Source organism: Nothobranchius furzeri, chromosome 7, assembly GCF_043380555.1.
Source record: "Nothobranchius furzeri strain GRZ-AD chromosome 7, NfurGRZ-RIMD1, whole genome shotgun sequence".
Taxonomy (NCBI): domain Eukaryota; kingdom Metazoa; phylum Chordata; class Actinopteri; order Cyprinodontiformes; family Nothobranchiidae; genus Nothobranchius; species Nothobranchius furzeri.
The window spans coordinates 36,156,079-36,172,682 of record NC_091747.1 but is presented as its reverse complement, the minus strand read 5'-3'; the positions used below and the strand labels follow the sequence as shown (position 1 = coordinate 36,172,682).

Sequence of the window (16,604 nt, the reverse complement as noted above, 5' to 3'; positions counted from 1 at the left end):
GCATGCCTCAAAAACACCTCATTAACAGCATGTTACCAAAAGCCTGCTTGTGTGTACCGTAGCAGCTTGTACTTGGAGACAAAAGCCTTGGTGCAGTCAGGGTGAGAACAGCCGTATGGTCTTTCCCCCGTGTGAGAGTATAAGTGCACCTTCAACTTCTCCAGGCTGTTGAATGCTTTCTGACACTCCTGACAAGGAAAGTTCTTCTTCGGCTTTCCTTCAGCTCTCCTGCGCCTCCCCGAGGGTGGTGTGAGCTTGGCTTTCTCCAGGACGTGGTCACGGTGGCCCTCAGTTCCCGTGGCCATGGCACCCTACAGCAGACCAACTACATGGACAGATGTGCAGTGCCCGAAGCGTACTGATGCAACTATTCTATCCAGTATTATCGTCTCATCATTGCCTGGACTGATGGATCTGGGAGAGAAAGCAAGGGAGGGGAAGAGAGAGAGGTGAAACTGATTAATCTGAAAGAAACATTACTTTTTTCCAAAACCAGGGGCAAGCTGCAGCACACTCCTCAGTTCAACTGTAATCAGAGGTGCATGCAAACTAACATTCTGGCACAAAGTGTCTTCATAGGAGTTTACAGAAACCAGGGGTCGGCAACTCCGGTCCCCGAGAGCCGCTATCCCGCAGGTTTAGATGTTTCCCCTGCTCCAACACCGTTAACTCACCTGTTCGGGAACTCAAGCTCTGCAAAAGCTGGTACCTGGGGCCTCATTTACAAACTTAGCAAAGAATCCTCACTAAAACTCTCCTTGAGCTCAGCAAAAAATGTATAAATATATATATATACTTATACAAACTAATTAAACTATAAAACACTGCTTACAGATGACTGCAGCAGTTCCAGCTTTATAAATCACACCTGTCCTAGAGTTGTGCTCAGGTGTTTCTGGGTCACATCCCGCCTCCTACACACCCTCTTTCTGCCATAAATGATCAACTTAAACCATGTTATGAATTTTCTGCATATACATAAACCGGCTGATGGAGGGCATTTCACAGGTAACCATGACAACCGAAATGGAAATCCAAGTTCTGGGGAGTGAGGTAGGCACGGCAAACATGCTTTACTCCTCTTAGGTGTGTTCTTACTGCGTCTAGTTTCTAATTCCATTTTTGGTTCTTTTTAAAACACAGGACAGGTTTCGCTTTACCTTGCCAACGTTTCGTTTGCCGACTGCAGAGCATCCTCGGAGCTCCGAGGATGCTCTGCAGTCGGCAAATGAAACGAGAAACCTTTCCTGTGTTTTAAAAAGAACCAAGAATGGAATGTCTTACTCCTTTCCAGCGGCACTGCGCTGTTGCAGCACATTGCTGGTGGTTTTGTGTGTGCGCGCGAGGGTCTACAAGTCTGTAAACGCGTCTTAAATATTTTACCATCTCACCAGCTGCGCAGTCGGTTTCCCTGTGCCTGAAATGTGCTCATGGTAGGTCTAAAGTTTGCTTACAGCTGACATGTTTTTCTATGAAGATTTTCTTTATAAATCACAAAGTTTGTGTGGAAAGTCACTAACGCAGTTTTCAGACCCTGTTATGTGCATCAGCAAGCTTTATAAATGAGACCCTGTTTTACCACCATGACCGACTGGTACAGTGTCTAAAACCAGTCTCCTGCCCCATCCCACTACTATTGAATAAAATAAATACTATGAATAAGAGTCTGAGATGCTTGCTGCAGTCTTGCATAATCCGATAAGATATAGTAGACCTGTTTCAAGCAGAGTAGACTTTTGAACATTATTTCAACTTGAACAGGTGAAAGGTGGATGTGCTGTGTAGTCCTTGAACTGTGTAGTCATGGAACAAAAACTCAACCAAATCCAAAATAACTAATTTCCACTCCTTTTGTGAAGGATGTCCAAGAAAGTCCAGCAGCAATAGAACCTTCTCCTAAAACTAATCCTGCAGCATCAGGACCATGTCTTAACCATCCCACTGTCTTCATTCGTGCCAAGTGGACCTCAAGGAATCAACCATCAATCCTGCTCAATGGTTAACTTTCCTCGTGGGGTCACCCATAAAGACAGTGGGACGGTTAAACTGATTCAGGTTCAGGAATCTCCCCAGACCTTAATTCCATTGAGACCAATTGGTCAATCTTTAAGAGGCAGGAGGGCAAGGCAACTTTATATGTATAGCACCTTACAACGGTATAGAACCGACCAAAGTGCTTCACAGACATTAAAAACAAACACAATACACAACATAAAAATGCATAAAAAAACTAAAGCTTAAGAACTAACACTGATAAAACACTAAAAAGATTCTCGTGCTGGGTTAAAAGCCAAATCATTAAACTAGGTTTTCAAAAGGTATTTAAAACCAGGCAGCGAAGAGGCCAATCTAATGCTCAAAGGCAGAGTATTCCAGAGCCTAGGGGCTGCTACAGAGAAAACCCTGTCACCTCTGAACTGGCGTCTTGTTTTAGGGACTTCCAGGAGCATCCTATCAGCCGACTTTAGACACCGTGCAGGGCAATAAAAAACCAGAAGCTCAGAGAGGTACTCTGGAGCAGGGCCATGCAGAGATTTAAAAGCCCATAAAAGCACCGTGTACTGGATTCTAAAACGAAAAGGCAGCCAGTGCAGTGAGGCCAGGACAGGAGTAACATGCTCCATCTTTTTTGACCCTGTGAGCAGCCATGCAGCGTCATTCTGCTCCAACTGAAGACGTGAGGTGGGATTGTGAAACGCCAAGGTACAAAGAATTACAGTAATCAAGCCGTGATGTAATAAAAGCATGACTTACTGTTTCAAAATCCTTGTTAGAGAGCAAGTTCTTCACCATGGCGATCCTTCTTAATTGATAAAAACTAGATTTAGTCACCGCACTGATCTGCCTGTCCAAGACATGATCCCCATCCAGCACAGCATCCAGAGAAGTCACACTCAGGACAAACCTACAACATTCTCACTGAGGCAGCAGAGCTACCAGCCGCACCACCATTAGGGCTGAACAATGTTGGAAAGTAATCTAATTGCAAATTTTTTCTTCAAATATTTCAATTGCAATTTAATTCACAATTATTTTCTCAAGGGGCTTTTCTCATATTTTTCAACTAACATAAGCAAAAAAAATAATAAAATCTATGCAACTTGAACTGAATATAAACAAGTGTATGTGTCTACACATTTATCTACATATATCTACAAGTTTATTTGTCTACATATACATAAACACTCACAAGTAAAGACAAAATGTTGTATTTGAAGGTGCAATGCTTTGCCACCAGGAGCACATCCCTTGAAGGAGCACAGGTATTAGCAACACCTATGAATAGGGTTGGGCATCGTTTGATTTTGAACGATTCCGATTCCAATTCCAATTCTTCTTTTCGATTCCAGTTCCTATCGATTCCCGATTCTGATTCTTTCAAGACATGACATGTTTTAAGTGAGCTAGCTAACCACGTCTTGATGAAATAATCTTGAATTCAACATGAATTTTAATTCTATAAACAATAACATCACCTTCATTTAGACAAAAACATGTTTTGTAGAAAAAAGATAAAGACTTGCAGCATAATCAGTGTGTTTGTTTCTGACCACGACCAAAGTCTGGAAGAAGCCTCTGAGGCTAAGGGGCTCGACACACGGGAGGCAACAAACCACCGCGATCAGCAAAATTCGTCACTGTCGTTTTTATTACCTGACACACGGGAGGCGACCCGCGGCAGCGGCCTGCTGCAAAGCCGTCGGCACGTTCCGATCCATGGCGAAATCGAAACTTCTGTTGTTTTGTTTGGCTGTGTCAGGTTGGAGGGAATTAAGGTTATTTAAGCGGTTCAGAGTTAAAAAAGCGGTAGATGTGATGTTTCACAAGGTGCTGCTAGAGTTATGTGAAATCTTACTTCTGATTTTACTATATGAAACATAATAATAATCAACTTCTCCTTCATGTTTGCTCGGAGGTGTACGGAGCATACTGCCCGCTCATTGGGTCAGTGAATGAAACCTCCGTTGATTGGTCCTCGTCCGAGCGACAGCGATGAAAAGTTGAAAATATTTCAACTTTCTGGGATTGCGTCGCTGGGTAGCCTGTGCATAACACGTGCACAAGCGCAAAATTTCACACGCACGTTTTTTGCGTTTTGCTTAGTAGGAGGGAGACCCGCGATTATTGCTTTGTCGCGCATGTCTCATTGAAAATGAATGGAGGAGAGGCGATGTCGCCTCCCGTGTGTCAAGCCCATAAATGCCTCCAACATATCCAGAAACATGCAGCTGTTTTCAGCTAAAACTCTCAGGATGATCATGTCCAAGATGACTGAGAACCTACACCTCTATGCTGCAGCAGCATTCAGTCAGAACAGAAAGTGAAACTTAAATGTAGCTGCTGTCGGTAACAGCCTAACAGATTTTAAACATTAAAACTCTCAACAGAAATAGTTCAGAAAGGAAATTAAAATGTTATTTATTATTATTATAATTATTTATTGTGGCAGAAGCTGGTGTGGTCCACCACAGAGAAGCTGCTCTAGCATTGGGACTTTAATTATTCTGCAGGTTATTGTTCAGCCTTCTGATGCTGACTCACACGAGTGTTGGTGAGCGGCTGCGGCTGACTGCTGATGCTCTGTATGTGTTTTTATTTCTGCAGTGAGACAAACTCGCCTCACACCATCCAGAGTTTGTTCTTTAAAGTTTCTATTAAATCCACCGTGTTGACGTATTTTAACAAGTTTCCTCTACGCTGCAGAAGTTAAAGTTTATGTTACGGAGTAAAAGTTTGGCAGACGCGTTTGTTTAGATTTGGCCGCTGCGCGCCGGGTGGGGGGAGGGGGGACTCGGTGCTGCACACAGACAGCTGTTGTGATCAGCTCTGAAAAGTGTTGATCACAATTTGCAGATCATGTTTATTTTTCACTGAGATCGGCCGCGGATTCCTCTTCCAGTCGGCATTCTAGGAATCGAAACTAGGAATCGAAATAAAAAACTTTGAATGATTCTGGGAAAAATGAACAGTTGGAAATGGTTCCAATCGATGCTCGATGCCCAACCTGTGAAAATGTATTTGCAGGAAACAAGTGTGTCCCGTTTATTGATGTCTTTTGTGTTTTTGATGTCTTGTCCAAGCAGAGCTTCCATAGTTCAGTTACATCCATAGCTGCTAACCAAAACTCAGTGGAGTTAAAGTCTCTTCCAGTTTTCTAGCTTTACTAAAATATCTGTCTGTACTTATTTGATTGATGGCAGATTTTACTTTTTATTAGACAGCAAATGTAATTATTTGGCACGTTTCTAATATGTAATTTGTAAGAATGTAATCAGCGATATTAGCATTAGCATTTCTATGGGGTTTTCCATGTACAGTGGCATTGTGCTAACCACTTGCTGCCAGTCAAATCGCAGCCTTTGCGATTAAAAAAATCTCCTTTTGTCACATCGCAGTTTAATTGCATATGCAATTAATTCTTCAGTCCTTACCACCTTACAGCTCAATCCAATGTAGCAGGGTGATCGTTTGCAGCTGGGGGATGCTGCTTAACCAGTCACCTGTAGAGGGCGCCCTGTTATAAGGACAGGGGTTGGTTCTCTTGGGTGATTGCCTCTCACTAAACTGGCATTTACTTCTGGGTTGTCGAGCCGGTCGTGTATGTGGCAGGGCTTGTAACTCTCAGCGCAAACTGAAAGTAAAATTATCCCTTCGGCATTGGCGGCTTAGGAGTCTGTGTTAATCATATTAATGCTCTAGTGGTGGCTGGTGTCTGACCGATCAGCTCTGGGATGTACCAGTGTTTTGCTGGCTCAGGTGGGCAAACTAACGCCTAAGGTATGTACCCTGCCCTTTTCACCATTCAGCTGCTCATTTTAATTAGCTTTTGGCTCATTTTAGAGTATGTACCTCTGCAGACTCTGCTGTTTTTCTTCTCCATATTTTTATGATTAGTTCTCGGCTCCCACGAGTAGAACACACGAGTTCCCAGCAACGCCTGGCATGCGGGTGCTTGGACGTGACAGCGGCTGGTCCCGCTTGACCTATGCCAGATAGGATCCACGGCCGCCAACAACATCGCCTCCTAGGCTAGGCTGTAGTGGAACTCAACTCTGGTCCAAGGAGGACCACTTCTCCGGTTTCTCCAGCAGCAGGAACTTTTGAGCTGTTTAGCTCTTTGCTGTGTGTGGCACACGTCTGGCACGCCTCTGAGCGAGACTGATTGCTCTTTTAAAATACATTATTTAACTTTATTTTTATTTGATTTTAGACAGCCTCCAGCCCCTGGCTGGTGAACGAGCAGGCTGTCCATCTTTTTAATATGTTTATCCAACTGTTCGTTGGTTTTGTTTTTAACAGTTTCTTTCTTTTATTGCAGGCTGCTTGCTCCCAGTGGGCACCATCGGCCTTGGTGGTGGGAGTTTTCCGTGTGTGTGTGTGTTCCTTCATCGTGCATCTCCTGGATGCATGGCACTGTGACGGGTGACTTTAGGTTGGTTTGGTGTGTGTTTTGTTTTGTTGGCCGAATAGGACCCTGGTAAGCTTCAGCCTGTTCAGATTAATTTAGTATCTTTTCTCTCTTTTATATTTTAATAAAAGCATGTCAGTGGTCAGACCACGTCTCCTGCCTGATCTGTAAAGTGGACCTGTGTGTCCTTATTTCCTGGGTTGCAACTCCCCAGGTGGCGTTGTGTGTTACTGGCAACTACAGCCAACCCTGGATGCTGCATTTGGTGTTGTTGGCAGGAATCTGCGTAAAAAAAAAGGCAGAGACGTGGGCTCCTAGTTACATGCTAATAGGGATTGTTTTTATTGATTTACTTTAACTAATTTAATTGTTTTCATTATTATTGTTGTTTGTTTTTAGCAGGTTGAAAGAAGCAGAACAGCAGAGTTTTATTTTGAGGTGATACAGTTTCAGTCCTTGGGGTGTGGTGGGTGATGGAGCCAACTGTTCAGGAACTGAAGGACATGATCCAACAGTTACAGATGGAGAATGACCGGTTGCAGCAAGAAAATGCTGCAGCTAGCACAAGCAGGGTTACTTCTCCATCTGCAGTCGCTCCTCAACCTAGCTCCTCCAACGTTGAGGTCCCTGTAAGGGAGAAACTGGTTTTTATCCCCCAGGAACGTAAATGCCCAGTTTTTAGTGGAAAAGGGGGCATTGGGTTACCTGAGTGGGTTGGGGAGGGGCAGGCGTGCATGAGAGTGCATCATGTATCTGGGGTTGACCAGGCATATTTTATGTTTGACCACCTGAGCGAGGAGGCTCGTGGGGAGATAGTTTAGCCCCAGGGGTGACAGAGAGGACCCAGCTAAAATAACCACTATTTTGTAGGAGCTGTATGGGAGCATTGACTCCTGTGTTGTTTTGCAGGAGGTGTTTGTCTCACGGCGTCAGCAAGAGGGGGAGACACTCCAAGAGTTCTCCCTAGCACTAATGAGTCTTATGGCTGCTGTAGAGCAACAGGTCCCCAGCGGAATGGCTAATGCTGAGGTGTTGCTAAGGGACCAGTTTATTGAACATGTGAGCAACGAGTCCCTGCGTCGTGAGTTGAAGCAGTTTGTGAGAGGTATGACCACGGCTACACTACTGGATGTGAGAGCTGAGGCAATCCTGTGGGAGTGTGAGGGTTTGATGGGAGGTGTTAGCAGCTGCAGGCCTTTAATCCCCCAGGTGTTAGGTCTCCAAAATGGGGTGCAGTGTCCTCCGGCAGCAGTTGATCCATCCCAAGCTACTGAATTGAGTGAGTTAAAGAAGCGATTAAAGCTCCAGCAGGACCAAATAAATAAACTCACTCAAAGCATTTCTTCCCTGCAGGTCGTTAAGAAAAAGCCTCGCCCCATGAATTGGGGCCCCATAGTGTGCTGCCGGTGTCAACAAGTAGGACATTTTGCTCAGGAGTGTGATGGGGTGTGGGTCACCCATCCCTAGACCACTCAGCCCACACTGCCACCTGGTAGACAGTTGGAAAATTAGTGCCCGCCGAGCTGCAGAGCCACAGTTCGGGAGTGCAGCTACTGGCTCAGAACTGATGACAGATGACCGGGTGGGTGCCTCTAAGTTGGTCGCAGAGTGCCCTTGCATGGATGTAAAAATGGGGGGGATATTGGTTTCATGTTTGTTGGTTACCGGTTCCATGGTATCGACAGTCAAGGAAGGCTTTTTCCGGCAACATTTTGAGCCTTGGGGGATAGATCATTTGAAGTCCTGTCACTGGCTGCAGCTTAAGGCTGCTAATGGATTGAAGATCCCTTACATTGGCTATTTGGAGCTGGACGTGGAGCTTTGTGGCAGGTCACTGGGCAGCTATAGTGTACTGGTGGTTAAGGACCCCTCGGGTGGAACTCCTGGTTGTGCTGGCATTATTGGAATGAATATAATCCAGAAATGCTACAGTGAGTGTTTTGGCCAGTATGGTCTGGCCTTGTTTAACAGCTCCCACCAGAGGTGCCATCAAGGTATAAACAAACATTGTTCTGAACAATATCAGGGTATGACCATGTTTTTTGAGCCTTGGGCTTCTGGCTTTTTTGCTGGGCTCCTTGCCTTCCCCTCTTTGGTGTGGGTGGAGAAGGGTACAGCCTATATCCTAGTGATTAATGTTGGTCAAGCAGACATCCTCATTTATCCCCGTACCAGGGTTGGTACCCTGGTAGAGGTTTCAGTGACTAACCTACCTGCTGGTGTGATGGAGATACCCCCTGAGGTGGCTACAGTGTCTTCTCAGGTAGTTTCAGAGTCAGTTATGACCCGATTGCGGACTCTGGATTTATCTGGTCTATCAGATGAAGATCAAGAGAGTGTTAGGTCCCTCCAGGTGAAATACAGCTCTGTTTTCTGACCACAATGGTGATTTGGGGTGTACCAACCTAATCGCCCATGAGATTCCGCTCACCGATGAAGTACTTGTCCGACAACGCTTTAGTCATATTCCTCCATCAGACTATGAGGCAGTGAAAGAGCATATAAATAGCCTGCTCGAGACCCATATGCTTCCCCCATAGTTCTGGTGCACAAGAAAGATGGGAGTTTACGGATGTGTGTGGACTACAGGCACTTAATAGTAAGACCAGAAAGAATGCCTTTCCACTCCCACGCATCGAGGAGTCCCTAGATGCACTAACAGGTGCTCGATGGTTCTCTGCCTTGGATTTAGCCAGTTCCAAAACAGCATTTTGTACTCCTTTCGGTCTGTTCGAGTGGAACTGAATGCCTTTCGGTCTGTGTAATGCCCCCAGCACCTTCCAATGGCTGATGCAGAGGCTTTATGGAGACCAGCAGTGTCTATCCTTATTGCTGTATTTGGATGACATTGTTGTGTTTTCATCTTCCATCAAGCAGCATCTGGATAGGTTGGAGGTGGTGCTGGAGCGGTTGCAGAGGGAGGGCCTTAAGGTGAAGCTCCCTAAGTGTGCTTTCTTCTAGCAGGAAGTGCACTACCTGGGGCATGTGATCTCTGACAGAGGAGTCTCCACAGACCCGCATAAGGTGGAAGTGGTGGCAAAATGGCCAGCCCCAACTACGGTGTCCGAGTTAAGTCTTTTTGGGACCTGGGAACTTCACTGGCTCCCTGTCAAATACAGAATTGACTATAAGATACTTCATGCCTTTAAAGCCATCCATAATCTCGCTCCCCCTTATCTTTCTAATCTCCTCCACATTGTCAATCCCACTCACTCTCTCCGATCGTCATCTTCACCTTCCCTGTCTATTCCTCGCACTCATCTCTGTACTATGGGAGCCAGAGCTTTCAGCCACTCAGCTCCAAAACTCTGGAACACTACCGCCTGACCTCCACAATATAAACTCTTTCTCAACCTTCAAGTCTCAACTCAAAACTCACATGTCCTGCCTGGCTTACTCATTGTAACTGTCCTCCTTCCATCTACTCTTTTTAGTCTATTATCCATCGTACTGCTCTGACTCTACCCTTGGGAATTACTCTTAGCACTTATTTCTTGTTGTTAGTATTGCTTGCTGTTCCTTATATTTTGTCTTGTACAGTGACCTTGAGAGCTTTGAAAGGCACTTGAAATAAAATGCATTATTATTATTATTATTATGAAGCTAGAGTTTTTGGCACTCAAGTGGGCCATGACTGAAAAGTTCCGGGAGTATTTGCTAGGCCATAGATGTATTGTCTACACTGACAATAACCCATTAAGCCACCTGTCGTCCGCCAAGTTGGGTGCCATTGAGCAACGGTGGGCAGCTCAGCTGGCATCCTTCGACTTTGACATAAAGTATCGTTCGGGGAGAAGTAACAGAAATGCAAATGCTTTGTCTCGACGACACTCCCCCGGGGCACAGGATTTGGCAGCTATGCTCCCTGTGACTTCTTTACCCCACCCCTTGCAGCAGGCTCTGCAACCGGCCCAGCCGGAGGCATCTCAGGCAGTGGTCCATGCTCTACCACATTGCAGCCCCCTAGACCTTGGGGCCCTTCAGCAAGCGGATCGTGTCCTGAAAAAGCTCTGGGAATTTTAGACACAGAAGCAACGTCCTACCCGTGAAGAGCAACAGACATTGTCTCACCCAGTGTTAGTCCTACTTAAGCAATGGTACCGGATGCTTGAACAAGACAGCATCCTGTTTCGGCAGGTCAATCTTCCTCAGGATACTGAGGCAAGGCTGCAGGTTTTGTTACCTGCTGTCCTAAAGGAAGAAGTGCTCACAGAGGTACATCAGAAGCATGGCCATCAGGGTGTTGAGAGAACGCTAGAATTGCTCAGGCACCGTAGTTATTGGCCTGGCTTGACAGCGGATGTGGAACTGTGGTGTCGTAACTGAGAGATGTCGGATGGCAAAGGACAATCAGCCGGTGGCTCAAAGTTACATGGGGCATTTGTTGGCTTCACACCCAAATGAGGTCTTGGCCATGGATTACACTGTGCTGGAGAATGTCCTGGTTATGACTGATGTTTTTAGCAAATATACACTGAAAGTTCCCACCTGTGACCGGCATACCTCAACTATGGCGGAGATGTTGGTGACAGAGTGGTTCTCTAAGTTTGGTGTCCCGGCATGGATTCATTCGGACCAGGGGCGGAACTTTGAGAGCACTCTTGTTCAGCAGTTGTGTGCTACGTATGGGATCGAAAAGTCCCGAACTACACCGTACCATCCTGCAGGGAACGGACCGTGCGAGAGGTTTAACAGGACACTCCATAACTTGTTGTGCACGTTGCCAGTGTCACGAAAGCGAGACTTGAGTGCCTGTTTACCACAACTTCTGTTCTCTTATAACACCACAACACACCAAGCTACAGGAGAGTCTCCTTTCTTCCTAATGTTTGGTCAGGAACCACGTTTACCTGTGGACTTTCTGCTGGGTAGGGTTCAGGACCCATTGGGGGGCAGTATCCATGAGTGGGTCCAGGAACAGCAGCACAGTCTCCAGGTAGCCTTTGAGGGGGCTCGAGAACGTCTGACAGTGGCAGCTGGACGGAGGAAAAGGTATCATGACCAGCAGGTAAAAAGTGCTTTTATTGCTGATGGTCAGAGGGTGCGGCTCTGAGAGCGTGGTATCAGAGGCCGTCATAAAATTCACGACCAGTGGAGCTCAGTGGTCCACGTGGTAGTGAGGGTACCAAAGGAAGGAGGCCCTGTGTACTTGATTGCTCCAATGGAGGACCTCACTAAAGTGAGGCAAGTTCACCACTCCATGCGGAAGCCAGTGGGAGGAGTCTCCTCGGTGGAATAGCCTGCATCCTATGAGCCCTCGCCTGACCCTGTAAGGCCAGCAGATGAGTCCTCAGATACTGATCAGGAAGATGGGGATTTTCTGGGCTGGGGTCCTCAGTCCCCAGAATGAGGTCCCGTGCCAGTAATTACAGCAGAGCCAACAGGACGGGCAATCCCAGAGGTAATGAGGGGGGAGGTGGTTCCGGTGGCTACGGTACCAGGGTCTGGCCCAGCAGTAAGTGCACCAGAAGCGCGAAAATCTCAAAGGTTTACTGCAGGCCAACATACCAATGTCCACCACCTTCCTAGGCCAGCAGGGGGTTTGGGACAACGGACCACCACTATTCCTGCTCCGGTATCGAGCACAGTTTTGACTTTGTTCAGACCGTGGGTCTAGGTTCAGGCATCAGGTAGGTGAATCATCGGGGAGTCGATTAAAGTTGTGGGGGTAGGATGTAGCAGGGTGATCGTTTACAGCTCGAGAACTGTAATGTCTACAGCTAAAACGAAGACATCCCCTCGAAGATGTGAACCAATTCTACAATGTTTGAGAAATGTGTGAGTGTACTCTGAATCTTGTGGTCATAGAAGAAATTTGTTTAAAGTCATTTTATCTGTAAATGTCCAGCTCCACTCGAGTTCGCATGACCTTAGAGTGAGGAAAGATATTTTAACATTTTTAAACAAATGGACACTACTACCATAATTTTTCAAGTACCTTCATAAATTATGGCTCAAAACTGTTATATCCGTCAGCTGTAGGTCAGTGGGATTCTTATTTTGATAGGACCTATGGTTCTCCCAGGACATGGCCTGAAATGGAACAATTTCTGTGAATTGCCTACAGCAAGTAGCCAGAAGTTTAAAACATTTCTTAAGCTTCTTCTTAGTGCGGTAGCAGTTGCTAGGTGACAGGAGGACATTTGCTGAAGTAGGGGTGGGACTATTATTTAAGGCTAGACTGTCCAAATTCACAGCTGTTAACATCTGGACTAACTGGTCACGGAAGAACACGTTCTCCTGAGACCAATGAGGATGAGTACTCATAAGCATGCAACCCCTGAATGAGGACTTTCAACCCACTCCCATGTATTTTAGACCAGATTTTTATGGTTATATGTTACAAGCCGCCAATATTTTTCAGCAACTGGGCATCATTTAATTAACTTTCAACAACATTTTGATGGATATTTCCAGAGATTAACAATAAAAATTACACATTGCCTCTTTAACGTGAAACTTGGAGTTTACAGCAAAACCTGAGCTTTAAAGAGCAAGTCACATCAAAATCAACCTTTTTTTAGCTGATAACTAGTATAAGTGAGTGTCTAATAGTGTTGTAGACATGTGTAGTTATTATTTTTGCATTTTGATGCATTTTCTTTGAAAACTCTAAATTCTGTCAAAAAACGTCAGTCTAGCGCCCTCTTCAGCTCAAAAGTATAGAACATGTTTACTTTGAGTCAGTTTTAGCCGTTGGCTAACGGGAACGATGCTACATATCTATGAACAGTACTACGTAGCAGCTCTGTGGCTGTAGGTTATAAAAGCACTACAGTCTCAACCAGCCTTTCAGCATCAGGCTCGGATTAACTGCAAGTGAGTTGTGCTGTAGTTAGCATTAGCATTGTGTCAGAATCCCTGCAAAGCTTTTACTATTATAGTTATTTAATTCTAGTAGCTTGGCTGTTAATTTTGTAGTTAAGTGTTTTTTTACACGTTACTCTTTCACCAACTAGGAGTAACCGGGATGGAGTTTGAACCGGGTTATGCTGGTTTTAAGAGCATTTCACAAATTAGTCCAAACCGCTCCAGTAATTTACTGGATCCCACCGACTGCTGCTTCCTCAAAATGGAGATTTTGGGCCCAATTTGAGGTGTGTAAGCTAAATAATTACTTTTAACAGCTTCTAAAGATCGTTCCCTACCTGTAATTTTGTAGCTATATTAGCTATATTTACAATTACAAAGTAAGAAAGACGTGGATGTGGTTCACGTAATTTAGACAATCAGTCCACACTGCCGCGGGCTTGAAGCGAGTGTTGTGTGTGTTATGTCAAAGACTGGTTCAGGTTAAGTTTTTGTGCCAGTTAATAAGCGCTGATGCAGAGCAGGAGGGACACTGAAGAGTAGCTCCTCCTGCAGCAGACCTGACCTGGTTCTGAACTGGTGCCGAGTCCGGTTCTCATTAGAACATGTCTGATTCTGGACACTGAGTTAGCTCTGAGAGCAGTCAGCTCACTCACCAGCCATGTTATAAAGCACATAGACAGTTTGTTTAGTACACGATCAAAGTTACTAAACTCCCATAACAATGTGATATTTTTTTCAGGTTAAAGATTGATGTAATCTTCCACCAGCCTGCACCAGTCCAGACTAGAAGTCTTGCAGGTGAGTTATTTTTAACCAGATAGTCTTTCTTTACCTTCTAGTTTTAACATGTACTTATTTTTAGCTTATTGTTACACGTGTGTTGCTGCTCTTAAAAACAACTATAAATATATTTGCTGTTTCTTTATATTTCACATAGCCTCCCAGCAGCAGTGTGTGACACTGGGACCATGATGGGAATTCCACCCTGAGAAGCTTCTACACTCCTGATCAGATCCAGGTGTGGTGGAGAGCTTCTGAGCAGCTTCCATCTGAATGGCAGGGCAAGCTCTATGAACTGATCCAGGTAAAAACATTATAAATAATAATATTGTAGGCTACATTAACTTATTTTTCTCACATCTCAGCCTGGCTGATCACCACTGGAGAGGAGTATCTCCCCAGTCTCACACCAACATCCCGTTTTACCTCAGGGCCTCCTGATCTAACAGAAAAAACTGTAGCTCCATCCTTGCTCTGCTTTCCACATGTTTCTCATCATCTCTGGAAGCTACCTCCCACAACACTGTGATGTTATATATAATTTTTTTAGGCTAAATGAACCCAAGTAATCTGCTGTCAGTCTGATTGTTGCAGCTATAAATGGTCCAGACTAACCCCGGGTTTCCACGGGAGCCGTCAGCAGCACGTTACTGCAGCAGCACGTCTAGCTGCTGCTTGGCCCTTCCCACGAGACGCGAAGCAGCAGGAGAGCAGCTGTCACCGACAGAGCACGAAGTCACACGAGTGACTTCGTCAGTAAACACAACAACAAGCAGGAGAAATTTACAATATGGTTTGTGTTTTATGTTCTGTCCGTTTTATAATCGCCAATACGGACCTGAAAAACAAAGGAGACCGCTAGCTAGGTGATAACTTCTCACGGGGACGCACAGTTAGTAACGTTTTTTAAAAGTAAAGCAACCGGAAGGCAGTACGTTCTTTATTCTGAAAATCTCGAGAGCTTCTCTCCATTTCCGCGTCCGATTTCCTGTCTTTCCTTCCCCAAAAATGTCGAACTTGACCCGTTTCAGAGGCGTCGCGCGTAGAAAATAGAACCGGCGCGTAAGGGCCGCGACATGCTGCTCCTGAGACGCAGCCGACTCGCGCTGCTGACGGCTCCAGTGGAAAAGGTTCTGTTGACTACAGCGGTTCCTATCAGCAGCTATGACGTGCTGCTGCAGTAACGTGCTGCTGACGGCTCCGGTGGAAAAGGTTCTGTTGACCACAGCGGTTCCTATCAGCAGCTATGACGTGCTGCTGCAGTAACGTGCTGCTGACGGCTCCAGTGGAAAAGGTTCTGTTGACTACAGCGGTTCCTATCAGCAGCTATGACGTGCTGCTGCAGTAACGTGCTGCTGACGGCTCCAGTGGAAAAGGTTCTGTTGACTACAGCGGTTCCTATCAGCAGCTATGACGTGCTGCTGCAGTAACGTGCTGCTGACGGTTCCTGTGGAAGGCCGGGGTGACATGAAGCCTTGCAGGTGTAGTAAAAGTGAGTTGTTTTTAATCATCATGTAATCTTCATTACAACCTTTGAGTTTTAACATCATCTATGTTTTTGTATCAGTATATCAGTATATAGCTTATTGCTACACGTGTGTTGCTGCTGTGAGCTTGGAGCTAGATTACATCATGAAGGAGACTACTGATTCTGGTCCTGTGACACTTGGTGACGTGTGAACTGATTTACCTGGTAAATAACTTTCACATTAAATATTGTTTTTTGCTATCAAAAGTAAATTAACTAACCTGCATCACTGCAGGACACTCAGCGAAATATGGACGCTACACCATGAGGCAGGCACACGTCAGGATTCTATAAGAGCACATAAGGTGAGCAACACCACAGATTATTAATATCATTGTACACTGTCCTGGATTTGTTTTCTTTCTGCATCTCATCATTAGCCTGGCTGATCACCTGATAACTCCTGTCACCTGGTTATGACAGCATGAGGATGTCCTCACACACCTGTAACCTATCAGCTCATCTGGCAGAATAGAGAGAGAAGACACAGCACCACATCTCCTGTTCCTGGAAAGCCTTCAGCCATCCTTCGATGACTGAGAACCTCCATCAGCTCTGTCTCCTGTCTGCCCACAATTATTATAATAAATGTTGTGTTTGACAAGTTTTTTTGTGCTGCCAAATATCTCATATAGATTCCAGTTTTGATATTTTAATGGATATTTATAAATTACATTAATTGAATTATCACATTGTTGCACGTTTAACTAGCTCTGTTGTGATGAATTAAACTAGCACCTCACTGTTAAAAGCTCATTTTAAACTCAAGCGTGTTTAAATATTTATGGACATGCACAAAAACAGGAAATATATAAATTGAGATTTATTTAAATAATATAACAAATGACTGTTTAGAGGGGGAAGGAATCATTCGAAGGCATGTTCTTCTGGGAGCTCCTCATCTTGACGACACCACCAGAGACCAGCTGCAGACACCAGAGGATCACCTACGACGAAGAGAAAGCTGGTATCAGTAAATAATGAAATCAGGGCAATTTTATGTATGTTTGCGATTGTGTAACATAAATTAACACATTACAGAATAATTTTCTCATGGGGTATTTTTATAAGTTT

At 45.0% G+C, this 16,604-nt stretch overlaps 1 protein-coding gene and 1 long non-coding RNA gene across 3 annotated transcripts in view; one reads left to right on the top strand and one right to left on the bottom strand.

Moving 5' to 3' along the window:
- plag1 (pleiomorphic adenoma gene 1) overlaps positions 1-16,604 on the bottom strand; it is a 30,240-nt gene that overhangs the window by 5,363 nt on the left and 8,273 nt on the right. The window contains exon 2 of one of the 2 annotated variants that reach the window (XM_070553046.1): positions 37-414. In XM_070553046.1, the coding sequence (XP_070409147.1) occupies positions 37-305 (269 nt within the window). In that variant the 5' untranslated portion in view covers positions 306-414. The remainder of the gene's footprint in view (positions 1-36; positions 415-16,604) is intronic. The other variant, XM_015954824.3, reaches the window with a different exon arrangement.
- On the top strand, positions 15,303-16,298 carry LOC129167163 (uncharacterized). Its single transcript, XR_011521063.1, has 4 exons — positions 15,303-15,494; positions 15,570-15,695; positions 15,766-15,835; positions 15,911-16,298. It is a non-coding gene; the product is annotated as an uncharacterized lncRNA (long non-coding RNA).